Source organism: Dendrobates tinctorius, unplaced genomic scaffold, assembly GCF_039654945.1.
Source record: "Dendrobates tinctorius isolate UK_male_01 unplaced genomic scaffold, ASM3965494v1 ptg000107l, whole genome shotgun sequence".
Lineage (NCBI taxonomy): Eukaryota > Metazoa > Chordata > Amphibia > Anura > Dendrobatidae > Dendrobates > Dendrobates tinctorius.
The window spans coordinates 34,113,233-34,141,033 of record NW_027361775.1 but is presented as its reverse complement, the minus strand read 5'-3'; the positions used below and the strand labels follow the sequence as shown (position 1 = coordinate 34,141,033).

Below are 27,801 nucleotides of genomic sequence, written 5' to 3'. Positions count from 1 at the left end.
CTACCCAGGTTGTACACCATAGCATGTTGCAGCCCTGCCTGTCAAAAGGTCCTGAGGATGGAGAAGAATTGCCAAAAGATATCAAGACGCCCACTTCAGTGCTCGACTTTGACGAAGAAGTGGCCTGGCCTCGCCCCTAGACCTCAACGGTTCACTGTCTACCGCCCCCAGGGAAGTGAGCACTGAAGTGCCAATACTTGAAGCTACAGGCGCGGCGGACTCATCATATCCAAGTAGCTCTTTACCTCCCATCAGTCAACCTGGATTACGCCGATTCGAGCGAACCACGGCTGGAGTGCCCCTTACACGTTATGAGCAAGATAAATTCATTTGGCAATGAATCATTCAAGAAGTGAAAAAATGTGAACGTCTGGTGAAGGAGCTCTCGCCCGTGGAATGGCGAATTAATGAAGAATGGGGGTGTAAAGGAGAAGACCGGGCTGCATTCAATTAACTGTGTTTCACAATAAAAAGCAGAAGTAAGATAACACAATAGTTTTTCCAGAAAAAAGTGAGATCACCATGTCAGACAGTTTGTTTGCTTGCTACAAGCAACTGTGCTGAGTTTTTCTTTTCTTGTGCAATCACATTTTTTGAACGGGATAATAATTGTTTTTAAAAAGAGCATTTACTAAAACCCAGACATAACTGTGACTGTCTGTCTCACAAAGTTTGCATGTCTCTAAATATGGTTTTTTTTTAGCACATCTTTGACTAATCAAATTTTATATCTCTACACCCCACACAGTACAGCGCCCTGCTGCAGATGCTGACTTTTCGACATGTACCTTACTCAGCTTTTTTTCTTAATTTTTTGGAAAGGGGTTTAATTTTGTAGACAAAAATTAATTCAGTAAAACAGATATAGACATTTATTTATGCATGTCTGTTTTTGCACATCTATTTTACTAAACTATTATGACAACCATGTACATGACACCTACAGTGTACTTGAGCCTGCTGCTACTTTTTGCTTTATGTACATGTACCTAACTAACATACCTATCAATCCTTATTATGTTCTTTTTGGCCAGGGTTGAATAATTGAATTCTAAAAGATTGTCAAAAGTTAATTATAGTGTTCTACAAAAATAAAAAAAAATTGCAATGAACGGCTTAGTGGAAAGGAATGCCAGGCCACAATTGGCCTCTTTTGCCTCCAGCAAGTATAATAGTAGTGAGGAAGTAGAAGGCATTATGGAATATATGGTGTAGCTCTTGTTTCAGTCACTCCGGGATAATGTAACCTTTGACAGCGACACCGTCAGTTTGAGTCAGTGTTCTACACAGATCATATTGCTAATCACAAATGACTAAGGGATATTTTTTGCAGGTTTGTTTAATTTTTAAAATCATGAAAAATCTGTCAGTGTCACGTGTTAAGTGGGCTGTTAGTTACCATTCATTTTAATGGTGAGGTCACGTTGACATTTTTTAAAGCTGTGTTTATGTTAAAAAGACGTAAAAGGTTGGATACAGTCCTAGGAGACTTCAGAGTGTTCTACACATCTTTTCAGGGCAATTGGAGTCACAGCAATACATTTGCTACAAATAAAATTTTGAGAACAAATTTGCTGAACCTGGCAAATTCAAATTTCCAAGGATTTGATCATCTTACTCATCCATTATTAACCAAATAGTGACACAATGCGCATAACCTGGAATTTGTATACAGCTCCTGGCTGGATAAAGCTGGTTCTACTGTATATAGCTACTTTACCTTGTCCCTATATTGCTAGGTGAATATGAAAATCAGGAGCCCAATAAAAATATACCAAAACTACCACTGGTGTCACTTGGTCAAAAGCCTGTATGTCTAGGTACATTGGCTGATATGAAGGGCATTATGATTGTGACTGAAGGGCAAAGGACTGGCAGATGGGTTTGTGGTTGTCACAGGGCATTGTGGCTCATACCAGTGGCATCAGTTGTACTGGGGGCATACTGACTGGAATTAGAGATGGTATGTGGGCAATTTGTTGCTGTGAAGGATAGTTGATGTGTAAAATCTCAGAACCTGATCTGAAAACTCTACATATGTGCGTCTGAGTTGTAAAATTCCTTCATGACAGTCTGGACCTGATGGGGGAAAAACAGAAATGATAACAATAGCAATTACAAGTTACATACCTGTTAGTCATTGTTCAGTTCTGATTATTAATTCAGTACTGAATTTACCTGTCTGGTGTTACGTTGGTATTATTATCTTTTATATAGTTAAAATGGGGAAAATTACCATACTTGGGGCTTACAGTAAATCAGCATAAATGTTTTTGTGGAAAATGTAGTGTGGTATAAGTTGCTTGATGCTATGTTGGTGTAAGAGTGTTACAGGGACGGTCATATACCACTCCCCTTAAGACGATAATTGTAGAGTGAAGACAAATCTGCGGTAGTATTGTGTTTTTATGATATAATGTAAAATGCATAGCATGTTATAAGTACTGACCCTGCTGTGTGGGTACCGTATTGGTAATGCCTAAGGTACATCTGTACACTCAGCTAAGGGATGGGGAAGTATAACACACAGCTTAATGCTTAGGTTACAGATAGTAGTGATGTTAGAATGTACAGTCATATGTAAAAGTTTGGGCACCCCTATTAATGTTAACCTTTTTTCTTTATAACAATTTTGGTTTTTGCAACAGCTATTTCAGTTTCATATATCTAATAACTGATGGACTCAGATATATTTCTGGATTCAAATGAGGTTTATTGTACTAACAGAAAATGTGCAATCTGCATTTAAACAAAATTTGACCGGTGCAAAAGTATGGGCACCCTTATTTACTTGATTTGAACACTCCTAACTACTTTTTACTGACTTCCTGAAGCACTAAATTGGTTTTGTAACCTCATTGAGCTTTGAACTTCATAGCCAGGTGTATCAAATCATGAGAAAAGGTATTTAAGGTGGCCACTTGCAAGTAGTTCTCCTATTTGATTCTCCTATGAAGAGTGGCATCATGGGCTCCTCAAAACAACTCTCAAATGATCTGAAAACAGATTATTCAACATAGCTTTTCAGGGGAAGGATACAAAAAGTTGTCTCAGAGATTTATCCTGTCAGTTTCCACTGTGAGGAACATAGTAAGGAAATGGAAGAACACAGGTACAGTTCTTGTTAAGCCCAGAAGTGGCAGGCCAAGAAAAATATCAGAAACGCAGAGAATAAGAATGGTGAGAACAGTCAAGGACAATCCACAGACCACGTCCAAAGACCTGCAGCATCATCTTGCTGCAGATGGTGTCACTGTGCATCGGTCAACAATACAGCGCACTTTGCACAAGGAGAAGCTGTATGGGAGAGTGATGCGAAAGAAGCCGTTTCTGCAAGCACGCCACAAACAGAGTCGCCTGAGGTATGCAAAAGCACATTTGGACAAGCCAGTTACATTTTGGAAGAAGGTCCTGTGGACTGATGAAACAAAGATTGAGTTGTTTGGTCATACAAAAAGGCGTTATGCATGGAGGCTAAAAAACACAGCATTCCAAGAAAAACACTTGCTACCCACAGTAAAATTTGGTGGAGGTTCCATCATGCTTTGGGGCTGTGTGGCCAATGCCGGCACCGGGAATCTTGTTAAAGATGTGGGTCGCATGGATTCAACTCAGTATCAGAAGATTCTTGACAATAATGTGCAAGAATCAGTGACAAAGTTGAAGTTACGCAGGGGATGGATATTTCAGCAAGACAATGATCCAAAACCCCGCTCCAAATCTACTCAGGCATTCATGCAGAGGAACAATTACAATGTTCTGGAATGGCCATCCCAGTCCCCAGACCTGAATATCATTGAACATCTGTGCGATGACTTGAAGCGGGCTGTCCATGCTCGGCGACCATCAAACTTAACTGAACTGGAATTGTTTTGTAAACAGGAATGGTCACAAATACCTTCATCCAGGATCCAAGAACTCATTAATAGCTACAGGAAGCGACTAGAGGCTGCTATTTTTGCAAAAGGAGGATCTACGAAATATTAATGTCACTTTTATCTTGAGGTGCCCATACTTTTGCACCGGTCAAATTTTGTTAAAATGCAGATTGCACATTTTCTGTTAGTTATATTTCTGGATTCAAATGAGGTTTATTGCACTGAGTCCATCAGTTATTAGATATATGAAACTGAAATAGCTGTTGCAAAAACCAAAATTGTTATAAAGAAAAAAGGATAACATTAATAGGGGTGCCCAAACTTTTACATATGACTGTAGATGAAAAGTTAAGCTGCCCAGCAACAGAGAGTGAGTGAGCAGGTAGAGATGGAGCATCTCGGATTTCCTCTGAAGAGAGAGGAGAAAACACAGTAGTTTGACAATAAATGGCTTCATCCAACCACTAACCACGAGTGGAGAAAAAGTTTTGGTGCTTTCATTCATATACTCTGGAAAAAAAGGCCAAAAATTCTGCCGGGGTATGTAAACTTTTGAGCACAGCTGTATACGTATAGCACTGTTCCTAACAAACACAATCTGGGCTCCCGAACTTGTCCCTCTACAGATAGATTTCTGCAGATTGCTGTGTTCCCATAATAACATGGTTACCTTCAGTAGCCACAAGTAATTGCTTGGCTGTGCGACTGGAAATAATGTATAATCTCTTTGACTGGCAGCTCCTTCCTGAAACAGAAAGCAATGATTACATCCCTTCCAGTAATAAAATCCATAGAACCAGTAATCATTATGGATGTGAAATTGTGCTCTTGTGTAATGAATGTGGAATGTATTAAGTCGTTGACTGTATGAATATTCAGAACAAACATTGCGCACCCAATGTGAATTACAATATGCACTCATTAACATCAGCGCCGTGTATAATTTAGGTTTATGCTCGTTTTAGGGGACACATCATTATCTATTTGTGCATATAACATTATGCAGAACATCTTTTCTTACATTAGTGTCAAAATTGTTGCTTTCAGTTAAGTGCATTTATAGCAGCAGGATCTGCTCCGATGTCCGTTTCAGAACGGCCACATAGACTGGTGCCTATGGAAGGAAAAGGAGCCGTAGACAGCTGCAAATGTATTGGATCACTGAGTGGTGGAGATTATTTTATTTGCTCGTCACCGGGTCAAAAGAAGCCAATTTTTGCTTTTATCTTATTCCTGCTGCTCCTCGTATTGTTCTGGGTTTTTATTTATTTATATCTTTTTTACATCCACCATGCGGTTCCAGATATGAGACTTTTTATGAAATTCTAACTTGTATGCTTTTTAGAAAGGGGACATGGCTTACACTATTCTGCGGGGGACATGTCTATAGGCTGCTCTGCATTATTACCCTGTGAGCCATAGCATCTTGGTCAATTTTCACCTTTTTATTGCATTTTTCCATTTTTAGGCAGGACGCAGCCAGGCCCTTTAGTGTTGGCTTGGAGAATTGGGGTTCCTGGCCTTGTGGGGTGTACTTATATAGTGCTGGGCAGTCCATCTGATTTAATAGTATGGCATCATCAGTAGGCTGTAAGCCGGACGCTGTGCATCACACATACCTGTGTGACTGGCGCCCAATGCAGGCTTCATCTGTTTGCATTTTTAATACTAGGCAGCCACCCCCTCTATGAATGGTAGGCTTGTGGGCACTTGTTTCATCAGTATTTTGCACCTGTGCTGCCCATCACCATACTTAGGGTTGCTGTAATACTAGACTGTAAATCTCTCCTTACTCTTCTATGTAACCTCCGGTTCTCCCAAGACCTCCTTCTCTCCTCCACACTTATTCGCTCCTCACCCAACCGCCTCCAAAACTTCTCCCGAATAGCCCCTATTCTCTGGAATTCTTTGCCCCAACAAGTCCGACTATCAACCACATTTGGATCCTTCAGACGGAACCTGAAAACCCACCTCTTCAAGAAAGCCTACAGCCTGCAATAACCCCGCTACCTCCTGCTCTCTCACCACTACCGGTGATATCACCTCAACCAACACCGGAACTACTGCAACCCACCAACCTACTGTCTCCTTCCCCACCATCCTGTAGCATGTAAGCCCGAAAGGGCAGGGTCCTCTCTCCACTGTGTATCAGTCTGTCATTGTTAGTTTGTTTACTGTAAGTGATATCTGTAATTTGTATGTAACCCCTTCTCATGTACAGCACCATGGAATCAATGGTGCTATATAAATAAAAATAATAATAATGTTTGTAGATATTTGTACATTTCATAAAACAGTGTTTTTGAAGCATATCTTCTTTGTAATCTGTGTTATTCTGTCCCTCTGTTATTCCTCATAGGAATTTATTAAAAAAAAAATGGATTTTACCATTCCCTTTTTCTCAGGACTGTGTCCCTACACAGCGAGCAGTGATTGGACATAGTGATACTGTGCAGAGACGACTGGTAACACCCAGTTATTAATTTTTTTAAAAATTCCTAAGAGGAATAACAGAGGAATGTTAAAACACTGAGTTACATGAGGCGAAGCTCTGCAACTTTTATTTCACAGTGATACAATTATTTACTAGAGATGAGCCAGCACTAAAATGCTCTGATGCTCATTACTCGAACCAAGCAATTCCTAATACTCAGATGCTAGTTTCTAGTAACGAGTAGAATGGGAAATCCGTGCATTTTTCCGGCAGACCCTACAAGGAGGTCTGGGGGCAATGAAAATGTTGAAATGGATGAAAAAAGTGCAGAATGGAAGGAGAATAGCAAGGGGAAGACCCCTGGAAGCAACTCTGACTCCCAGATCGCTGCTCATAAGAATAGTGTCACACTTTTACTCCACTTTAAGTACTCAAAATAAAATGTTCAAAAGCGAAGAGAAATTACAGATTACAGGAAAAAAAATGTTAAGAAACACTCTTTCCTATATAATAACTTCTATAAATGGCAAAATTTACAAATGATTTGAAAAAAACCAATAATTTATATAAACCAAAATTGAGATTTTTATTTAAAAAATTTAAATTTCAGTGTAATTTATGAAGGAAGCAAAAACTGCAAAAAATGTGATGGATGAGGGATTTTGATATTCCATGTAGTAACTAGAGTTGTGGCCAAAAGTATTGACACCCCTGCAATTCTGTCAGATAATACTCAGTTTCTTCCTGAAAATGATTGCAAACACAAATTCTTTGGTATTATTAACTTCATTTAATTTGTCTTAAATGAAAAAACACAAAAGAGAATGAAGCAAAAAGCAAAACATTGATCATTTCACACAAAACTCCAAAAATGGCCCAGACAAAAGTATTTGCACCATCAGCCTAATACTTGGCTGCACAACCTTTAGCCAAAATAACTGCGACCAACCTCTTCCGGTAACCATCAATGAGTTTCTTACAATGCTCTGCTGGAATTTTAGACCATTCTTCTTTGTCAAACTGCTCCAGGTCCCTGATATTTGAAGGGTGCCTTCTCCATATTGCCATTTTTAGATCTCTCCACAGGTGTTCTATGGGATTCAGGTCTGGACTCATTGCTGGCCACCTTAGAAGTCTCCAGTGCTTTCTCTCAAACCATTTTCTAGTGCTTTTTGAAGTGTGATTTGGGTCATTGTCCTGCTGGAAGACCCATGACCTCTGAGGGAGACCCAGCTTTCTCACACTGGGCCCTACATTATGCTGCAAAATTTGTTGGCAGTCTTCTGACTTCATAATGCCATGCACATGGTCAAGCAGTCCAGTGCCAGAGGCAGCAAAGCAACCCCAAAACATCAGGGAACCTCCGCCATGTTTGACTGTAGGGACCATGTTCTTTTCTTTGAATGCCTCTTTTTTTCTCCTGTAAACTCTATGTTGATGCCTTTGCCCAAAAAGCTCTACTTTTGTCTCATCTGACCAGAGAACATTCTTCCAAAACGTTTTAGGCTTTTTCAGATAAGTTTTGGCAAACTCCAGCCTGGCTTTTTTATGTCTCGGGGTAAGAAGTGGGGTCTTCATGGGTCTCCTACCATACAGTCCCTTTTCATTCAGATGCCGACGGATAGTACAGGTTGACACTGTTGTACCCTCGGACTGCAGGGCAGCTTGAACTTGTTTGGGTGTTAGTCGAGGTTCTTTATCCAACATCCGCACAATCTTGCGTTGAAATCTCTTGTCAATTTTTCTTTTCCGTCCACATCTAGGGAGGTTAGCCACAGTGCCATGGGCTTTAAACTTCTTGACACTGCGCACGGTAGACACAGGAACATTCAGGTCTTTGGAGATGGACTTGTAGCCTTGAGATTGCTCATGCTTCCTCACAATTTGGTTTCTCAAGTCCTCAGACAGTTATTTGGTCTTCTTTCTTTTCTCCATGCTCAATGTGGTACACACAAGCACACAGGACAGAGGTTGAGTCAACTTTAATCCATGTCAACTGGCTGCAAGTGTGATTTAGTTATTGCCAACACCTGTTAGGTGCCACAGGTAAGTTACAGGTGCTGTTAATTACACAAATTAGAGAAGCATCACATGATTTTTCAAAAAGTGCCAATACTTTTGTCCACCCTCTTTTTTTATGTTTGGTGTGGAATTATATCCAATTTGGCTTTAGGACAATTCTTTTTGTGTTTTTTCATTTAAGACAAATTAAATGAAGATAATAATACCAAAGAATTTGTGTTTGCAGTCATTTTCAGGAAGAAACTGAGTATTATCTGACAGAATTGCAGGGGTGTCAATACTTTTGGCCACAACTGTATAAAGGAGGGCCTCATACACATTCTGTTGAAATTGTCTTGTGGTGGTGCTCCTAGACTCATAAAGGCTATGCACTAAGTACAAATCCTGCCAAAAACTACAAGCAAGGTCATCCATACACCGTTGAAGGCACCAAAGGGGTGCCTCACAAAAAAATAAGAAAGTGTAGTTGTGGTACTTCTACCCTCATAAAGGCTCTGCATACAGTGCAAAGAAATTATAAGGAGGGTCATCCATACACCCTTGAAGGCAACAACTGGAGGGCCTCATTCAAATATTGAAGACTAAAAACACTTTATGTGCTTCTAACATCTGATGGTATGGAAAAGTTCGGGCTAATCTGGACTTTGTTCATTATCAAAGTGAGCTTGTCATTTTCTGTTGACAGGCAAAAGCGCCTGTCTGTTATGACCCCCTCCTTACCCCGTTGACACTAAAAACCCGCTCAGACAAGATGCTAGCAGCAGGGCAGTACAACACACACCTCCAAGGCATAGAGGTACAGCTGATGCTAGGTGTCCAATAGTTGAAGATTGCAGAGGAATTAGGGAGTACACTGATTTTGTCAGCCAGGTCTTGCTTGACCATTTTTAAAAATTTTTTCCTCCTCAAAAATACCCAGTCATCAGGGCCTGGACGCTGAGAGGATGTCATAAAATTGGCCCAGGTCTTTGACAGTGTACACCTGCCTCTGCTAAACTTGGTATGTGCCTCCCTCACCTCTCCTCCTTAGTTGGGCAAGGAAGCTTGCCCCCTGCTGTTAGCATTGTCTGATCAGAATTTTCTCAACATATTTTCCACAATAGCTTTCCTGTATAGCACCATTTTAGTAGAAATCTCCACCTCATTAAGGAGAGATGCAAGGTTTTCTTTTTAACGTGAGTCTAGCGGGGTGAACAACCAGTACTCTGTTTTGGGCAAAGATGAATATAACATGAGGGTCATGGGAAAGGCAGCAGTACATAAAGTTGGTCATATGTGCCAAGCTCCATACAGCCAACACTTCTCTGTCTCCACCATGATGATGACTCTACATCTCTTCCTCCTCCCTCTCTTCCTCCCCATTCCCCTCCTCAGCCCATCCAAGTAGGAGAGATGAGATGAAGCTTGTGTGGGTTCTAGCCTGTGTTGTGCTAGCAACCAGCTCCTGTTCCTCCTCAACCTCCACCTTCTTATTGTTACCCAATCCACGCTGAGAAGATGATAGCTGGGTAGTATCTCCGTTTCTCATGTTTTCCTGCATCTTCATCTGATCCCCATGCAAATCTTCAGCTTTAATTGTGAACATCGACTATTTAAGTAGGCACAGAAGCAGGATCGTTGTACTGATTATGGCTTCATCGCTGCTCATCATCTTTGTGGAATCCTGAAAGTTTTGAAGAACTGCACAAACATCAGATAGCCATGTCCAGCCATGTTACGTTTGAAAACTGATCAGAATACCTATGGGCGTGTTGGAAGTGGTATTCAACAACTGGCCTCTGCTGCTCAAAAAGCCTTACTAGTATGTGAAGGGTGGAGATCCAGTGCACGTGGTCATGTCACACACCAGTCAGTGAGCTGGAACTTACATGCACTGCTGCAGCACTGCCAGAGTGGCGCCAACTGTAGCCGACTTGTGAAAACGGGCGCCAACATGGCGTACCTTGACCATAAGCTCTGGCAAATCTGGGTAGGTTTTCGGAAACCGCTGAACTACTAAGTTAAGCGCGTGGGCCAAGCATGTTACTTGTGTTTTCTTGCCCAGCATCAGAGCCGCCACCAGGTTACGACCATTATCACATACGACCATGCCTGGTTGTAGGTTCAATGGCAAGAGCCACAGATCTGTCTGATGTGTTATTCCTTCCAATAACTCTGACGCAGTGTGCAGTTTGTCTCCTAGACAAATTAGCTTCAGCAGAGCTTGTTGCCGCTATGCTGAGGCAGTGCTGCAGAGCTTCTAGATTCTGGCTGATGCGGACATCATGCTCTGCGATAGCACATCAGAGATGGAGAAAGATGAGGAGCGGAAGGGGGTGCAGGAACTTTTGTAGGATGTGGAGTAAATCCTGATAGAAGTAGGGCCAGCAATCCTCGGCATTGGCAGCACATGTGCCGTGTCAGGTTGGGACTCTGACCTGGCCTTCACAATGTTCACCCAGTGTGCAGTCAAGGAAATGTAACGTCCCTGGCCACAAACGCTTGTCCATGTGTCAGTCATTAAGTGTACAATCGCAGAAAGTGCGTTGGTAAGGGCATGGGTGATATTCAAGGCAGGGATTCCACACTGGGATAAATAGTAGCGGCTGGAGACCAAGTACCAAGAGACGGCTACTGCCATGAAATCCTCCATGTCTACAAGCCTAAGACACAACATTTCCATGGCAAGCAGAATGGAAATGTGCCCATTTAGTGTTTGGGCTTGGGGGTGGGTGGCTTAATGCTCTGTTGGGACATTGAATCATAGAATCAAAGAGTTGGAAGGGACCTCCTGGGCCATCTGGTCCAACCCCCTGCTTAAAGCAGGATTCACTAAATCATCCCAGACATATGTCTGTCCAGCCTCTGTTTGAAGTCTTCTATTGAAGGAGATCTCACCACCTCTCGTGGCAGCCTGTTCCACTCATTGATCATTCTAACTGTCAAAAAGTTTTTTCTAATATCCAATCTGTGTCTCCTCCCATTCAGTTTCATCCCATTGCTTCCAGTCTTTCCTTGTGCAAATGAGAATAAAGATGATCCTTCTACAATGTGACAGCCCTTGAGATATTTGTAGACAGCTATTAAGTTTCCTCTCAGTCTTCTCTTCTGCAAGCTAAACATTCCCAAATCCTGCAAGCTTTCTTCATAAGACAGGGTTTGCAGACCGGTCACCATTCTGGTCGCTCTTTTCTGAACTTGCTCCAGTTTGTTGATGTCTTTTTTAAAATGTGGCGCCCAAAACTGGACACAGTATTCCAGATGAGTAAGGAAAAGGAACAGCATCCGATCCAGGTGTAAAATCGTATAAAAAATGTATTCTGCCAGTATAAAATACAACGTTTCGGCCATATTGTGGCCTTTTTCAAGTATTCAAGTACTTGAAAAAGGCCACAATATGGCCGAAACGTATTTTATACTGGCAGAATAAATGTTTGACACGATTTTTCACCTGGATCGGATGCTGTTCCTTTTCCTTATTAGGACTATTGTTCATTCGTGTCCATGAACCTTTGAACCTGCATCTACTCCTCTGCTGTGCTGTCGGCTGCCTCTTTGCTAAGTATTCCAGATGAGGTCTTACCAAAGAGGAGTAGAGGGCAATAATGACTTCACGTGATCTAGACTATATGCTTCTGTTTATAAATCCTAGAATTGCATTTGCCTTTTTTGCTGCTGCATCACACTGTTGACTCATATTCAGTCTGTGATCAATTAGTATACCCAAGTCTTTTTCACATGTGCTGTTGCTTAGCCCTATTCCTCCCATTTTGTATATGCTTTTTTCATTTTTATTGCCAAGATGTAGTACTTTGCATTTTTCCCTGTTAAAAACCATTCTGTTAGTTGCTGCCCACTGCTCCAGTTTATTTATATCTTTTGGAATCCTCTCTCTCTCTTCTCTAGTATTAGCTATCCCTCCTAGCTTTGTGTCATCAGCAAATTTAATCAGTATACCCTCAATTCCTTCATCTAAATCATTGATAAAGATGTTGAATAATACAGGGCCCAGGACAGAGCCCTGTGGTACCCCACTTGAGACATTCTTCCAACTGGATGTGCAGCCATTTACGACCACTCTTTGGGTCCGATCACTAAGCCAGTTATGAATCCACCTAACAGTTGCCTTGTCCATTCCATACTTAGCCATTTTTTCAATAAGGATTGTGTGAGATACTTTGTCAAATGCTTTGCTGAAGTCAAGATATACTATATGTACAGCATTTCCCTGATCCACCCAATCAGTGATTCTGTCATAGAAGGAAATTAAGTTAGTCTGACATGACTTATTAGTTACAAAACCATGCTGACTCTGTTTAATCATTTCATTCTTGTCCAGGTACAGTACTTACATACAGGTTGTTTAATTATTTGTTCAAAGATCTTTCCTGGTGTAGAAGTCAAATTCACTGGCCTATAGTTTCCTGGGTCCACCTTCTTCCCCTTTTTTGAAGATAGGAACAACATTTGCTCTTCTCCAGTCTTCTGGGACTTCTCCTGTTCTCCAAGAATTTTCAAAGATTATGGAAGTGCCTGATGATTGTGTCACAGAATGTGCAAGGACAGTTGCAAGGTGGGAGGCATCTGCGCCAGCAGTGTCATGGACAGAAGATTGGCAAGCACCTAGCGCAGGGAAAGAGGCAGTGGTGTCACCCGCAGGCACCAATCGTGGAACCTGGCGTTCGGCTAACTGGGTATGATGCTTAGATAACATGTGCCTGATCATGTCGGTGGTGGTTAGGCTCTTAGTGGTCAGGCCCCTGCCGATCCAGGCAGGGCACAGGTTGCAAATGACCATTATTTTTGTCTCTGAACTCCCTTTAAAAAGTCAGAAACTGGGGAATACCTAACTCTTTCACAGAAAAATTCACGTGTGACGGTGCTCTGCCTAAAAGTTTCCCGCTTTCTTCCTCTGGTCACTCCACTGCTTCTTCCTGCCTGTTTCGGTGCTGCCGGTCCCTCCCCCTCAGCCTTGCTGACCTTGCTGTGCATGCTAGTTTCCCAGGTTGGTTCAATGGCTTCGTCATCCACCACCTTGTCTTCCACCGCCACACCCTGTCTTATCTGACTTATCGGCAACTGTGCCTCATCATCATCTACCTTCTTAGACAAAATTTGGCCTTCCCTACTGTCATCTTGTGACCTTGGCTGCTCTAAGTTATGTGCATCACTAAACAGCATCTTCTCCTGTCCCTTTTGGAAAATGCAGAGTGAGAGGCCACGATCAAGAAATTATGTTGTAAAAATCTCCTTGGAGTGTCCTAATGTGGGATCACTGATTTCCTGTGACTCAACATGGTGGTAGGAAGGAGGATCAGGTTGAGGATTAAGTGATGCAGACTCTTGGGTGGTGAGACTGAATCATGTGGAAGACTGTGTGGTACTGGCAAGCATGCTCACAGAATTATCTGCTATCCAACCGACCATCTGTTCACACAGATGTGGCCTTCGGAAGTGGTGCCCTGTGCTTCCCTGTACAGTGAGACAGGAAGCTATGTGTCGTGGATGGACCTGTTTCTTGTGCTCCAGCAACAGGCACATTGCACCTGACCCACGTCCTCGCCGTCTAAGGGTATGTGCACACGGTGCAGATTCTGCTGCGGATCCGCAGCGTTTCTGGAGCTGCGGGTCCGCAGCAGATTTAGGTGTGTTGTACAGTACCATTGTTTTCAATGGTAAACTGGAAAACGCTGAGCACATGCTGCGGATTTTTCTGCGGTTTACAATCCGCAGCATGTCAATTCTTTTGAGCAGAACCGCTGCGGTTTCACACCTCATCCATTATGAGGTGTAAAACCGCAGGGCAAAACCGCAGGCAAATCCACAGATAAACGGATTTATCTGCGGATTTTACTACAAAATCCACACCACCAAAAACTCCGTGTGCACTTACCCTGAGTGCACCATCATCAGCACTTCCACGTTTCTTACTGCACGCATTACGCATTTTCTAATTGCTAGATCTCTGGAAACCAAGTTTCCTTGATTAATTGAAACAAAACATTTTTAATAAGACTTGTAGCAGGTCAAGCATTTGTTTTTAAGCTTCAAACCACTGTAATTTCACACAAAGCACATTAGACTGTATGCAACCCACTGCAAAGTCCTGCCTAAAGGCAGTATTCAGCCACTCTCCCTGCTCCAGCCGTCCCTAGGCTACATACAGAATTTGTCTCATAGAGACAGCAAAGCATAAGATTAGCTCTAAGGCTATTTTCACACATTGGGTTTTTGCTGCGTTTTTTAATGCAAATTTTAAAAATACACACAAAAAATTCTTTACACACAGCCATATAACAATAGTACACTTTATTGAAAATATATAATGAAATATAAAACCATAAGGCCATAGCACAGATACAGAGACAAAGGTGGGTACAACCGGGACTATACACCTCGAAGAAAGGAGGGAAGGTCAGCAGCCATCCGCAGCCCTCCTGAACAAGCCAGCCTTAGATAAACTATTCCGGACCAGTTCACCTTCCCCCACTATTACATTTGTAGTTGTACATTTTTTCATGAACTTATGTAAACTTTTTGGTTCAGAATAGTCATTATTTTTTCAGGCATAAAAATCTTTTTCCACTAAATAATATGATCAAATTGCAATTCTTCCAAAGAAAATGGTTTTCTGGTTTCACATGAGTCTTGTATTGCTGACCTGTGTTCATGCTTCTGTGGTGGAAGCAATGCTGAACTTTGGGATCCTGGAGAACGGAGCAAAACATGCTTTTTGTTAGCAGTTTCTTTACTGCCGAGAGAGAAAAAACGCAGCAAAAACGTGTGAATATAGCCTAAGATGGACTTTTAGTATGATGGTTGAGCAACTAGAGGACTCTGGTTCCTAAAACTGTGCACACAGAGGCCTGGACAACTACTCTCTCTCCAATTCCAGCGGTCCCTGAGCTGTGCAATGGCGTCAGTGAGCCCAGCATGGCGGCGCGCCGGCGCCTGTCCTTTTATAATCTCTGATGAAGTAATGCAGCCAGCCAATCACAGTAATGCCACTACCAAGATGGCTGCGGCATTACAGTGACTGGCAGGCAATCCCCGCATGCTTATTGGCTGTATAACAGGCTGCAAAAATGTGGAGCGGAGATCCAGCTTCAAATCTGAGCACCAGACAATACTCGTCGATTGCCGAGCACCAGATACCCGAGTGATATCAGAGAATCGCTGAGCACGTTCAATTATCACTATTATTTGCTAAAACAGGCATGTCAGGACAGCTGCTGCTCGGCTCACAGCTGGTTTTCTGACTTCACCATAATCATGCATGCTCAGCTGGCTATATGTCTCTTTTAATGGACAGGATGTGGGCTAAATGTTACTATCTCCATTTTATATCTTACTGCTGTAGATTTCCCAAAAATAATCGTAGGCGATAATTCCTGCGCAAAAGATATGATAAAGAAATACCAGGAGGCACGAGATCCATTGGACAAGATGCAGTCACATGTGGATGAAAGAAGGGATGGATCCGGCTTCCAGAATTTTTTGCCAGAAATATATTTTATTTGATGGGAGAAGGTGCAAAAATGTGTACAAAAATCAGTTAAAGGACAGCATGGCGGCAACGCATTTCAAATGCACATGGCGTTCTTTGTCAGAGCCCTGACAAGGCACGTGCCCTTCAAGGAGATATATATCTCAAAGGAATCTGTCACCAGGTTTTGCCAACTAATTTGAGGACAACATAATGGAGAGACAGAGATCCTGATTCCAGCAATATATCTCTTACTGGGCTGCATAGCGTATTTTAGATAAAATCACTGATTTATCAGCAGGAGATTATAACTAGAGGACTAGTACACCTGCTGCCATGTAGTGCACCATATTCATGAGCACTGTATAACCCCGCCTCACCACTGATTGGCAGCTGTCTGACGGCTTTCTGCCTATGCACAGTATACACAATCAGTGGTGTGGGCGGATTTACACAGAGCAAACTGATGGATCTGCAGCAGATGCAACAGTGATCAAAATGACAGCAAGCAGCCCAATAAGTGACAAATCACTGGAATCAGAATCTCTGTCCCTGCGTTATGCTGCTCTCAGATGGAGTAGCAAAAACATGGTGACAGATTCCCCTTAATTGTTTTGTAAGCATATATCACATTACTAGGAAACTGGGATAAATAGCATTTACCTTTTGTAGTGATTTATTGCTCTGTTGCACATTTCACTTTACAACTGACTCTCTGCTCAAGGAATTCAAATTTTTTAGAGGCCTTTATGCCATGTTTCACCCCTGTTTCATTTATCGTTACATCTTACTCTATCAAGTCCAGATTAGGGTCTACATTGTAATAGAACTACCTACCCCGACAAAGGGTAGCTATAGATAATTCCCATGATTGGATAGTACAGAGATATATTGTTTTATTAACTTGAACGTTGAGTCACATCAGCAGCCCAATTGTCACAGCAACAGAGAGGTGCCAGAAGACCAAAGCATCTGATTTCTCCTACTCCTGCACTGATTAGAAGTACTTCACCTTCATAAAAAAACAGTGTAAGTTTCTTTTAGCAGTTCAGTGGTTAATCTGCTTAGATCAGAGCTCCTGGAAGCTTTCCTGCATTAAGGCTCTCAGATATGCACTGTTAGCCGATCTCCTATATAACCTGGGCCCTGTCCAGCACTCACTGTCAGAGATAGCTTATGCTGCATGGCTGGAGGTTGTTGGTGGCTGTTATTTTGAAGAGGCGTTTGGCGGATTTATCTGTGACTGTTGCTAGGTTTTTAGTGTGTGATAATTCCCTTCTTCTCATTCTTACGTTTAACCCCATCCTCCATTCCCCATTGTTTACCTCTGTTGTTTATGTGTATATATTTGTATGATTGTTATTTTCCTTTTTCCCTGTTCTTATTATCGTGTTAGTCTGGTTAGTATATTATGGTACACTACTACTCCCCTGTTCCCTGGGTGGGGGAAGGGTACAGACTGAGGGTGGATTCAAGAGCTAAGGCAAGGTACGCGGCCCAGACATCTTCACGATCAGAAGTAATCTGGGGAAAAGGACGAGCTAGGGCGCCCCTAGAGTTAGGGACAGGGAAGGAGCACCTGTTCCTGGGACACCCAGCATGACCCCAATTTTCTTGTGCAACGATTTATGATTTATCATTGAATCTTTATCCCGGACACGTTTTGTTTAAGTGTTTTATTTTTTTATCAGGGAATTTGGCATTTCTGGATTTTACACATTTTTATATTTTTCTCAAAACAATGTATTCGTTTTAACTCTTGAAGTTGCTGGAGGACCTTTTCCTTTGTAGGATGTTGTCACATTATTAGGAACCTGGCATAAATAGGAATCTTTTTTAGTTCAAGGATTTTACTAAAAGGTAAATTAATTGTACAATTACTTTTGATGGTCACTAGGTGGCGCCATATTGCCATTTCCACAGTATTTGATGAGTAAGTTTGGATGAAAGTTTTCTACAAAACAGAAATGTCTCCACAATCTCTCTAGGTTTAAATACTAAGATTAAAGGGATTGTCCATGCTAAATAAAATGCTGTCTGGGGACTTGGATTCTCTTACTCACTTGCTGTCACAGCATGGATCCAGCACAGGCTGCTCTGCAGTCTGCACTGTCACTGGAAGTGATGACATCATTGTTCATCTCTCTGGCCTGTGATTGGTTGGAGAGGTCAGGTTGCTACGACAGCGCCTCATCAGTGAAATGTTCAGCAGCCCAGGGGCTTATTGGTTATGACATGTAGCGCTGAGGGCCTGGCTTTTAGTCTGACCACGACCAAGTACAAATCTGCTTGGAGTTTGTATGTTCTCCCTGTTTCTGTGAGTTTTCTTCTATTGCATTTTTTACCACTCTACAAAGACATACCAGTAGGATAAAGGGGTATTCCCATCTCCAATATCTTATCCCAATATGTAGTAGGTGCAATAATAATATTAGCAAAAACCTCCAATTAGAAATGTAGTATAGTTCTTCTGATTCACTATGACACTTAGCCCATATGAAGCACATTGCAGTAGTTTAGGTATCCATGGTTACAACCACTTACATAGTGACAGTTATGGTGGTCGTAACCTTGGATACCTAAGCTACCGCAATGCCTTGCATGTATGGTAAGTGACATGGTGAATCAGGAGAACTATACTACATTTCTAATTGGAGGTATTTGCTAATATTTTTATTACGTCTACTACATGTTGGGATAGGATCTTGGAGATGGAAATACCCCTTTAATGGACTGTTAATATAATTCATACTTGCCAACTCTCCTGAAACATTTGTGAACTAGGAGAGACCCTCCGGATTCCTAGCGGAGATGACAAATCTCCCAAACAAATGATGTATGGTATATAAACATGTACAGTGGCACAGAAGAAGACTCACTGGTAACTAGAACCAATTGATTATTTACTACAGATTAGGTGAACAGAAATGAAATGCCTAAAGGTTTAGTGATTTACAAGAAACATTAAATACTGTAGCTCACAATGCGGGGGTTAGGCTGGAGTCACACTGCCGAATTTCTCCTGCGAGAATCGCATCGCCCTGCACGGACTGGCCGGCACCTCTCCTGACCTGAGCATGACAGCGTGATGGATCACTATGCAGCTCTCAGGCTCAGGTCAGGAGTGGTGCCGGCCAGGGCAAGTTTTACCATCCGATTCTCGGACGAGAAATACGCCAGTGTGTCTCTGCCCTTATTATATTTATATATACTGGTACCTCTATGTTGTAGTTGTCACCATCATCACCTAAACACTGAGTCTGTTGTGGTAGTCACTGTAACAGGCCTCAACGGGAGTCTGCTCTATGTCTCTTAGGCTGCAAGTCTATTGCCGTAGTCCACTGACTAGTCAGGCCGCCAACATGCCTTTCCAGCTGCCTCTGTCTCCTAGGGCATAGCTTGGGGCCTCTCCGTATCATCGCCCAAGTGTCTGTGTTTCAGCTCACCAGGTTGTCTGAATCTTCAATCGCTCACTCGATTGTCTGTATCCATTTAATTGCTTACTGGACTGTTCATTTCCCTTTAAAAAGCCTTCCTGCGTTTTACGCTCCCATGACCGTCCCTTTAAGAAGGCATTCTGCACTTCCCGCTACACACACGACCGTCTGTACCTTTTAAAAAGGCCTCCTGGGCGACTTCTTGGCCTGGGTCAGAGTCCTGCTGTTCTCAGCTCTCTTACATGTGGCTTGAAGCTAGTCCAACTAGCACTGCATGTCTGACCTGACACAAGTTCAGGCGATGACTTTTCCTTTTCTGTGGCCTCAGGGGCCTTTTACATTTTCACATGACCTTGTGCCTCTTGTTTCTGCTTCCTACCTGGCAACACACACACATTTTCTAGTTTTTGATTGCTTATTTTTTTCTGTTCTTACACTCTCCTGTCACTAGATGGCGGTGTTCATTTATTTAGGCTCGACCATGCATTCAGCTACATAAGTCTTTCACCTCCTTACAGGTGAAGCTGAGAACCATCAGCTCCCTGCTCCACCATCAGCTCCTGCATACCACAAGCTGCTACTTTAGGACTAAGGCCTGATGGCGGATCGGCGCACCTGAGGAGAGGAGATGGTGTATCACTGCTCGTCATGGAAGCTGAGTAAAGTGAGGTGAAATTGTGAATAGAAACAGTAATAATGTGGGTGCAATATTAGTATTGCATAGTGGGCACTACTGTATGCGGGCACAATACCATTTAGAGGGCAAGATTGCTATTGAGGGGCACTATTTATATAGAGGGAGCACTATTACTATTGATGTGTCACGATTACTACGGTGGATAATCACTGTGAGGGGCACTATTTTAGAAGGTCCAAGGTCCCATATTACTGGGTGAAAGCACAAAATGTTCACTATATGTGTGTGGGGGGAGGTGGGAAATATTACCACCTGGGCACATCCGTTGGGTAAGGCATTATGTGGCCTGGGCTGGAAAAGCAATGAGCTTTTGGTGCCTTCCATCCTGTAGCGATGGAAGAAGTGGTCATGGTGATCTTGACCAAATGAAGAAGAAAAGGAAAATGAAAGTGAAGAACAACCGCAGAGAACAAACAACAACCTCAGGGCAAAAATACACTAATTGCCTGCTTTCTGCCTATGCACAGTGTACGCAGACAGTTGCCAATCATTGGTGTTGGCGGGGTTATACAGACCTCATCATTTAGAGAGCTAGTAGATCTGCAGCTGATAAAATTGTGATTTTTATCAAAACTGCAGCTAGTAGCCCCGTAAATGATACATTACTGGAATTGGGGTCTCTTTCCCTACAACATGCTACTCTAAGTTGGGGCAGCAAAAACCTTTAATTATGATTAATTTACACTTAGCTTTTTGGATGCATTTTTTTCTGCATGAAAAACACATGCTATTTTGACCATTTTTGTGCTTTTTGATGTTAAAGCCATTTTGATCTTAATGGGGGAAAAAAGCTACAGTAAAACACTGAAAGAAATGACACCTTAGGGTACAAAATATATGGGGTGTAGATATTTCTGATGGCAGCTCTGTACAGAAGTAGTCATTCTCTTTCTTGTGACACCAAATTATAACCTTTCCATCAAAATCATGCAAAACAAGCTGGCATGTGTTAGAGGCATGTACACACAATGTCTTGTAGACGCCGGCATCCCCACTGAAGCTTACACGCAGAAGACCCTGGAGGAAACCAGTGGTGGTGTTTTTCCTGAAAAGCCTTTTTGGCATCTTCTAGGTTGCTTTTTGCCGAAGCTACGGGGCCATTTTGTGTCTACCGACACCTCCGTCGTTTGCCCGTACTCTCCCCACCTGATTGTTTGCTATGAAAGTATAAAGAGACGACGTGGTGAGTGCCGTCATCATCATGGGACATTTATATTATGACTGATTTTTATGGCAGTTAGCAACGAGCGTTATTCATCATGGAGCATTTACGGGAGGAAGTTGGTAGTGCGAAGCGGTTTTCTTTTTTGCCTTTTTCACGTGCGCTCTGTTGTATTGTATTGACAGGGGGCAGCACGGAGGCTCAGTGGCTAGCGCTGCAGCCTTGCAGCGCTGGGGTCCTGGGTTCGAATCCCACCAAGGACAGCATCTGCAAGGAGTTTGTATGTGCTCCCCGTGTTTGCGTGGGTTTCCTCCGGGCACTCCGGTTTCCTCCCACACTCCAAAGACATACTGATAGGGAATTTAGATTGTGAGCCCCATCGGGGACAGTGATGATAATGTGTGCAAAACTGTAAAGCGCTGCGGAATATGTTAGTGCTATATAAAAATAAAGATTATTATTATTGACCTGTAAGGTTATGGAGAATTATTGCAGCTAAGCTGCTATACTGCTACGCCCTGACATCTGATGTGTCTCTTGTAGCTAGAAAGCACCAGGAGACAGACAAGATCCCAGCACCTGTGATTTATTATTAATGGATGTCTCATAGCTGGTGAGTGTGTTTTATTGAAGACGCCTTTCCTAGCCTTTAAGCGGTGTGAAATCTGAGCTTTACCGTCAGCAGAAGACAGGTGCGGGGAACTATGATCATGATCAGACCAAAATTGTGCAATATGACATGAGCCGGCTCAGTCCATTACACAGTTGTGCTGTCACTGAGAGGAAAATGCTTAAGGTCCATCAAGTTAAAACTTTCACCAAGTCCTAAAATGTGCTCTAAGTCTTACCACCGAAATGTTACATACTGATATCAGAGACCTCCAGCTCCCTTCTGACCGCTGATCACCGCCCCTGATCTGTCAGTAATGACTGGTCAACTGTGAGAAGTCAGCTCTACGCTAATTACGGTATGGTTTCCATATTGTAGCAGGTGGCGGCTGATAGCTCCATGAAATATCCTTGATGCCATCTTCTTTTCTTACTAACATACATAGACATCTGTTAGAATGAAGTTGTGGCCAAGGGGAGGAAGGTTTAGGAATAGGGATGATCGAATAGCTTCGAATAAGTCCTTATTCGGCAAATTATAGTGCTTATAGAATAGCTGCATCGTGAACCCGGATACCTGCAGTGCCCCCAATGATTATCGGGAGCGCTCCAGGTATCCGGGTTCCCGATGCATTCGGTAAGCGCTATAGCTATTTGGATAAGGAGTTATCCGAAGCTATTCGCTCATCCCTATTTAGGATCTGTCAAATAGTCATGATGTTTAAACTAACAGAAAAATAAAGGTGTTTGTAGGTCTACACTGTACGGTGTACAACCCCACTCACGAGGGGAAGGCTGGCCATCTGGCAATTCTTGTAAAAGCCAGATGGGCTGGCCCGGCAAGGACTCAGATTCCTACTTCACCACATACTTAGGTCGCTGGCTGTTTCTGCAACCTGTAAGAGAGGGCACACCGGGCAGCGCAGTGATGTCACTCCACCTATGCTAGCCCAGATCCTGCAGTGAGGAGGAGCGCATTACCACCTGGCATGGGAGTGGGGTGAAGTAGGCACTGGTTTAATTTCACACTTTTTTCATTCTTTTCCAGGCATTATTATTAGGGGGCACAATGTACAGCATTATTATAAGGCACAATGGGAGGGACGAGGATTATTTCAAAGAGGTAAAAAGTAGGGATCTCATTATTATAAGGAAATACAATGGAGGGCATAATTATTATGCAGCACAATGAGAAGAATTAGAAGGATGCACAAGGGGGCATTATTATAAGGCGGTATAATGGGGGGTATTATTACAATATAGAGGCACAGGTTGATATTACTATTATTAGGAGGCACACAGGGCATAATTATTATAAGGAACCTTTTTTTTAAGATATATATCGACATCTAAAAATGGTATTTGCATCACACCACATATTGCATTCTTACAGACAGCAGTAGGATGACTATATTTTATTGACTTGCTGCCAAAATCAATTTTCATCCATAGTATAGGGTTCTTAGGCCATGTTCACACATTCGGTGTATGGTCAGTTTTTTACCTCAGTATCTGTAAGCTAAAACCAGGAGTGGGTGATAAATGCAGAAGTGGTGACGTGTTTCTATTATACTTTTCCTCTGATTGTTCCACTCCTGGTTTTGTCTTACAGATACTGAGGTAAATATACTGACCAAATACTGAAAGTGTGAACGTGGCCTTAAAGTGGATCTGTCACCAGATTTTATAATGCAAACTGCAAACATTATTAAACAGATCTATTGGACCCTCATAAGTCTGGTGTCAGAATGGCTGTATAATCCTTTTTCAAAATTAAAACTCCTCCCAACATCACCTGACAGCTCCAGCTTGTACTGATCAGTGTGAGATTTCAGCAGCAGCAGCAGGGAGGACGGATTCTAAGGCACTGTCAATCAAGAGAGGTGGATGATAACTTGTGTACCCACCTCAACTCACCTTTAAGTGAGTGCCTGCAACAACAAGAGAAGACTATTCTTTTGATAAGTGGGGATGACTTGCTAAAAGACATTTATCAGATATCCTGTGCAGATACCAAATATGTCTGAAGTCAGATTACCCATTTAAGATTAAGAGATGAATATGCAACATTCTTTGTTGTGAGCGTTAAAAGGGTATTCCCATCTCCAATATCCTATCTCAATCTATATATATAAAACTTAATGTATGTATGTGTGTATCACCAACCAATCATGAAGCATCTTTCATTTCACCAGAGCTGTTCAAAAGAAGCTGAGCTATGATTGGTTGCTATGACCAACAGTTTTCCTTGCAACCAATTACTAAGAATCTCTCATTTCACCAGAGCTGATTAAAAGAAGCTGAGCTGTGATTGGTTGCTATGAGCAAGTTTTCCCACTTGACAACACCTCGGCAGACACTGACATGGTGGGAGAAATCCAGCATCCCTGGGAACATAAACTCCCAGCTATTGTCTACCCTCCAGAAAGGAGCAGCGAGCACATGACAGAAATGAATCCCCCTCCCGTGCCTATATACTCATCACACATCCTCGATGCCAAACCGTCAAAGTGTGAAAAAACGGATCCGTTGCAGATTTGCAAAAAACTGATGCACCGGATACGGTTTTTGGATGAATCCGTCGCAGCAGCCAGTGTATGAAATTTAAAGGAACAGAACTCTGGAAAAGGGGAGAGAGAGAGTCCCCCATGGTCTCTTAAAGGGATCATTGGTATGGAAGGGCAAATCCACTCAACGTTTTGGTACTGACCCCAGGCCTTTCTTAAAGGGATCTCCGGTATGGAAGTCAGGGCAAATCCATCCAGCGATTTGGTTCTGACCCAAGGCCTCTCTTAAAGGGATCCCCGGTATGGAAGTCAGGGCAATTGCCTTCAAATGCTCTGGTACTGACCCCAGGCTCTCTTAAAGGGATCTCCTGTATGGAAAATAGGGCAAATCCCTCAGCACTCTGATTCTGACCCCAGAGTTCTATTAAAGGGATCATTGGTATGCAAGTAAGGGCAAATCCACTCAGCGCTCTGATCCCAGGCTCTCTTAAAGGGATCCCCGGTATGGAAGTTGGGGCACATCCACTCAGCGCTCTGGTTCTGACCCAAGTCCCCTCTTAAAGGGATCCCCAATATGGAAGTGAGGGCAAATCCACTCTGTGCTTTGGTACTGACACCAGGCCTTTCTTATAGGGATCCCCAGTATGGAAGTGAGGGCAAATCCACTCTGCGCTTTGGTACAGACCCCAGGCCTCTCTTAAAGGGATCCTCGGTATGGAAGTTAGGACCGTTCCACTCAGCGCTCTGGTTCTGACAACAGACCGACGGGATGATGTGGGATATTAGGGGTAGTAGTCCGGTGGCTCTGGCTGATGGGATATTAGGGGGAGTAGTCCGGTGGCTCTGGCTGACGGGATGATGTGGGATATTAGTGGTAGTAGTCTGGTGGTTCTGGCGGACGGGATGATGTGGGATATTATGGGTAGTAGTCCGGCATCTGTGACGGGATGATGTGGGATATTAGTGGCAGTTGTCTGGTGGCTCTGGCTGACGGGATGATGTGGGATATTAGGGGTAGTAGTCCGGCGGCTGTGACGGGATGATGTGGGATATAAGTGGTAATTGTCCAGTGGCTCTAGCTGACAGGATGATGTGGGATATTAAGGGTAGTAGTCCAGTGGCTTTGACGGGATTATGTGGGATATATGGGGTAGTAGTCCGGTGGCACTGGCTGACGGGACGATGTGGGATATTAGGGGTAGTAGTCTGGTAGCTCTGGCTGACGAGATGATGTGGGATATTATAGTGAATGTGGCTATGCGGAGTGGGTGGGGCTCTACACTCAGCTTTATATATATAGATATAATCATTATAATTTGTTATCACTAACCATAGTTAGTTACTATGCCCGGGCAGCGCCGGGCTCTTCAGCTAGTATGTAATATTAGCAAGTAATTCAAATTAGAAATGTAGTATAGTTTTTCTGATTCGCTAAGTTTCTTTCCTCATGTGCAGGCATTGCAGGACCTTAGGTATCCATGGTTAAGACCACGGATATAGTAACAGTTAGTTGCTAGTGGTCGTAACCATGGATAACTAAGGTCCTGCAATACCAGCACATGAGGAAAGAGATATAGTGAATCAGAAAACATATACTACATTTCTAATTGGAGGTACTTGCTACTATTATTATTATTACACCTACTACATATTGGGATAGGATCTTGGATATGGGAAAACCCCTTTAAGTATATTTTATAAGAATTATGAAAAATTAATTCCAGCTCAACCAATTGCTCTATGCTCATCCACCTGGGGCTCAGACACCGTCCTCGCCCTGGCCTCACATCAAGGATAATAGAAAACATTGGAGTCCTGCTCAACAGGACTGGATTTTCCTTTTCTTTTTCAAAAGAAATGATACAAAAGAAAAATGTACATGGCCGACATGACCCAGTCGACGCGTTTCGACTGCACTAAGCAGTGATGAGTCATGAGTAAGACTGCTTAGTGCTGTCATGTCGACCATGTACTGTACATTTTTCTTTTGTATGCACTATAATTTCTGTTGAAAAAGAGAAGGAAAATCCAGTCCTGTTCAGCAGGAGTTAAATTTTTTCTGTTATATTTTATAAGAGTGTTTCTTGTATATTTGTTAATATTCAATAACATAAAAGTCACATTTTCCAACCAAATTTTGATAAGTGGCATTCAGTCTTAGACCCAAAGAAATGAAACAGACGTTTGATTTTTAAGAGAGATAGAAGATTCGGCACTGCTCCTTAACTCCAAAGCAGTTCCATGACTGCTATTCGAGTCGAAAATCACACACCTGGACCGACCGCCAAAATATCGTCAGAACGGGTGCTCAATCCAGAAAAGCAAACATATAATCTGATTTTGTACAAAAGAGAAAAAAAAAAGTGATGGCACTCGGGTCCGTTGAAGCGCAAGTGCGTGAAACGGCCATTGTCCACTCTCTGTACTTTCCTCCCGTGCCAATGCCTTTTAATTAATAAAGAATTTTCACGACAGAACGGTGAGTGCCATCACTTTTTTTTTTTTCTCTTTTGTACAAAATCAGACGTTTGATTTTGCTGCATGACTTGCACTAGAAATCAGCATTTTTATCTAGCATCTAGGAAAACATGTTAATAGGAAAATTCATAGATAATTGTATTATTTTAATTGTTGGCAGTAAAGGAAATGTTACCTTTTACAGTCAGAAACATTCACATGAAAGCCAAGTTTAACATGTAAGTGATTTATAATAAAGAAGTATTCTGGAAAACACCTTACCTTGTGGTTTGGCTTTGGATGTTATACAGAATTGCTGAGCGCTTGCTAAAATCTGAAGTCCTGAACAAACTGATTCATCTAATTCTTCCACTATGGTAAGAGATCTTTGAACCCTCAGCTCCCTGTCTGTGGAACTGCTGTGAGAAGATGAAGAAGACACAGAGGTGACGGGAGCGACTCCTTCCCTTGAAGATCTTACACTCCTTGGATCAGAACACTTTTCTGTTTCTTTTATTCCATTTTCTAGACTATTTGCCTTTGTTCTGTATGAATGTCTGCGATTATCATCTTTCTGATTAGAAGCTTGTCTGTGGGAAACTTCCGTACATCTGCACACCTTCTTCTCTTTAGGGCCCTTAGCATGATGCTCAATATGTTTCTCTCTCTGGAGATATCCAAAGGGTGATGGCTGACACTGTACAATCGACATGTCAAAACTCTTTCTATACTTAGTAAGATTCCAGGTAATAAGTCACTGTTATTTTTCCTGCTTCTTCAAGTTGTCTGACATCAATCCTCCCTAGTTTCCGGAGTTATCTCCTTTATTTATCTCAATCCACTCTGCCTATTCATGTTTCCAACCCAACCAACCGGATGCTGCATAATTCTCTGCAGGGGGCTGTCCGGTCTGTCATCCAAACAGATGGGTTACCATGAAAAGGTTACGAAAGTCAACTAAATTCTTACTGGGATTATGAGCAAGAAAAGAGACTGTGGACATTCTTTACTCAGGACAACTGTCAATCAGTTTCCTAGGCCAAGAACCGCATATATTCCAAGTCCACTTTTTCATAGCGTCATGATACCCTCACAGACATTTACTGCCCTCCTTGAGATATAAATCCAAAGAT

General features: G+C 42.5%; 1 protein-coding gene across 1 annotated transcript in view; it reads right to left on the bottom strand.

Moving 5' to 3' along the window:
• The window catches only part of LOC141100704 (phospholipid scramblase family member 5-like), a 53,405-nt gene extending 25,821 nt beyond the window's left edge, over nucleotides 1-27,584 (bottom strand). Inside the window, exons 1-2 of the mRNA XM_073589342.1 lie at nucleotides 26,951-27,584; nucleotides 4,549-4,623 (exon numbers count right to left, since the gene is read on the bottom strand). Of these exons, the coding sequence (XP_073445443.1) occupies nucleotides 4,549-4,623; nucleotides 26,951-27,380 (505 nt within the window). The 5' untranslated portion in view covers nucleotides 27,381-27,584. The remainder of the gene's footprint in view (nucleotides 1-4,548; nucleotides 4,624-26,950) is intronic.
• Nucleotides 27,585-27,801: the final 217 nt, after the last annotated feature.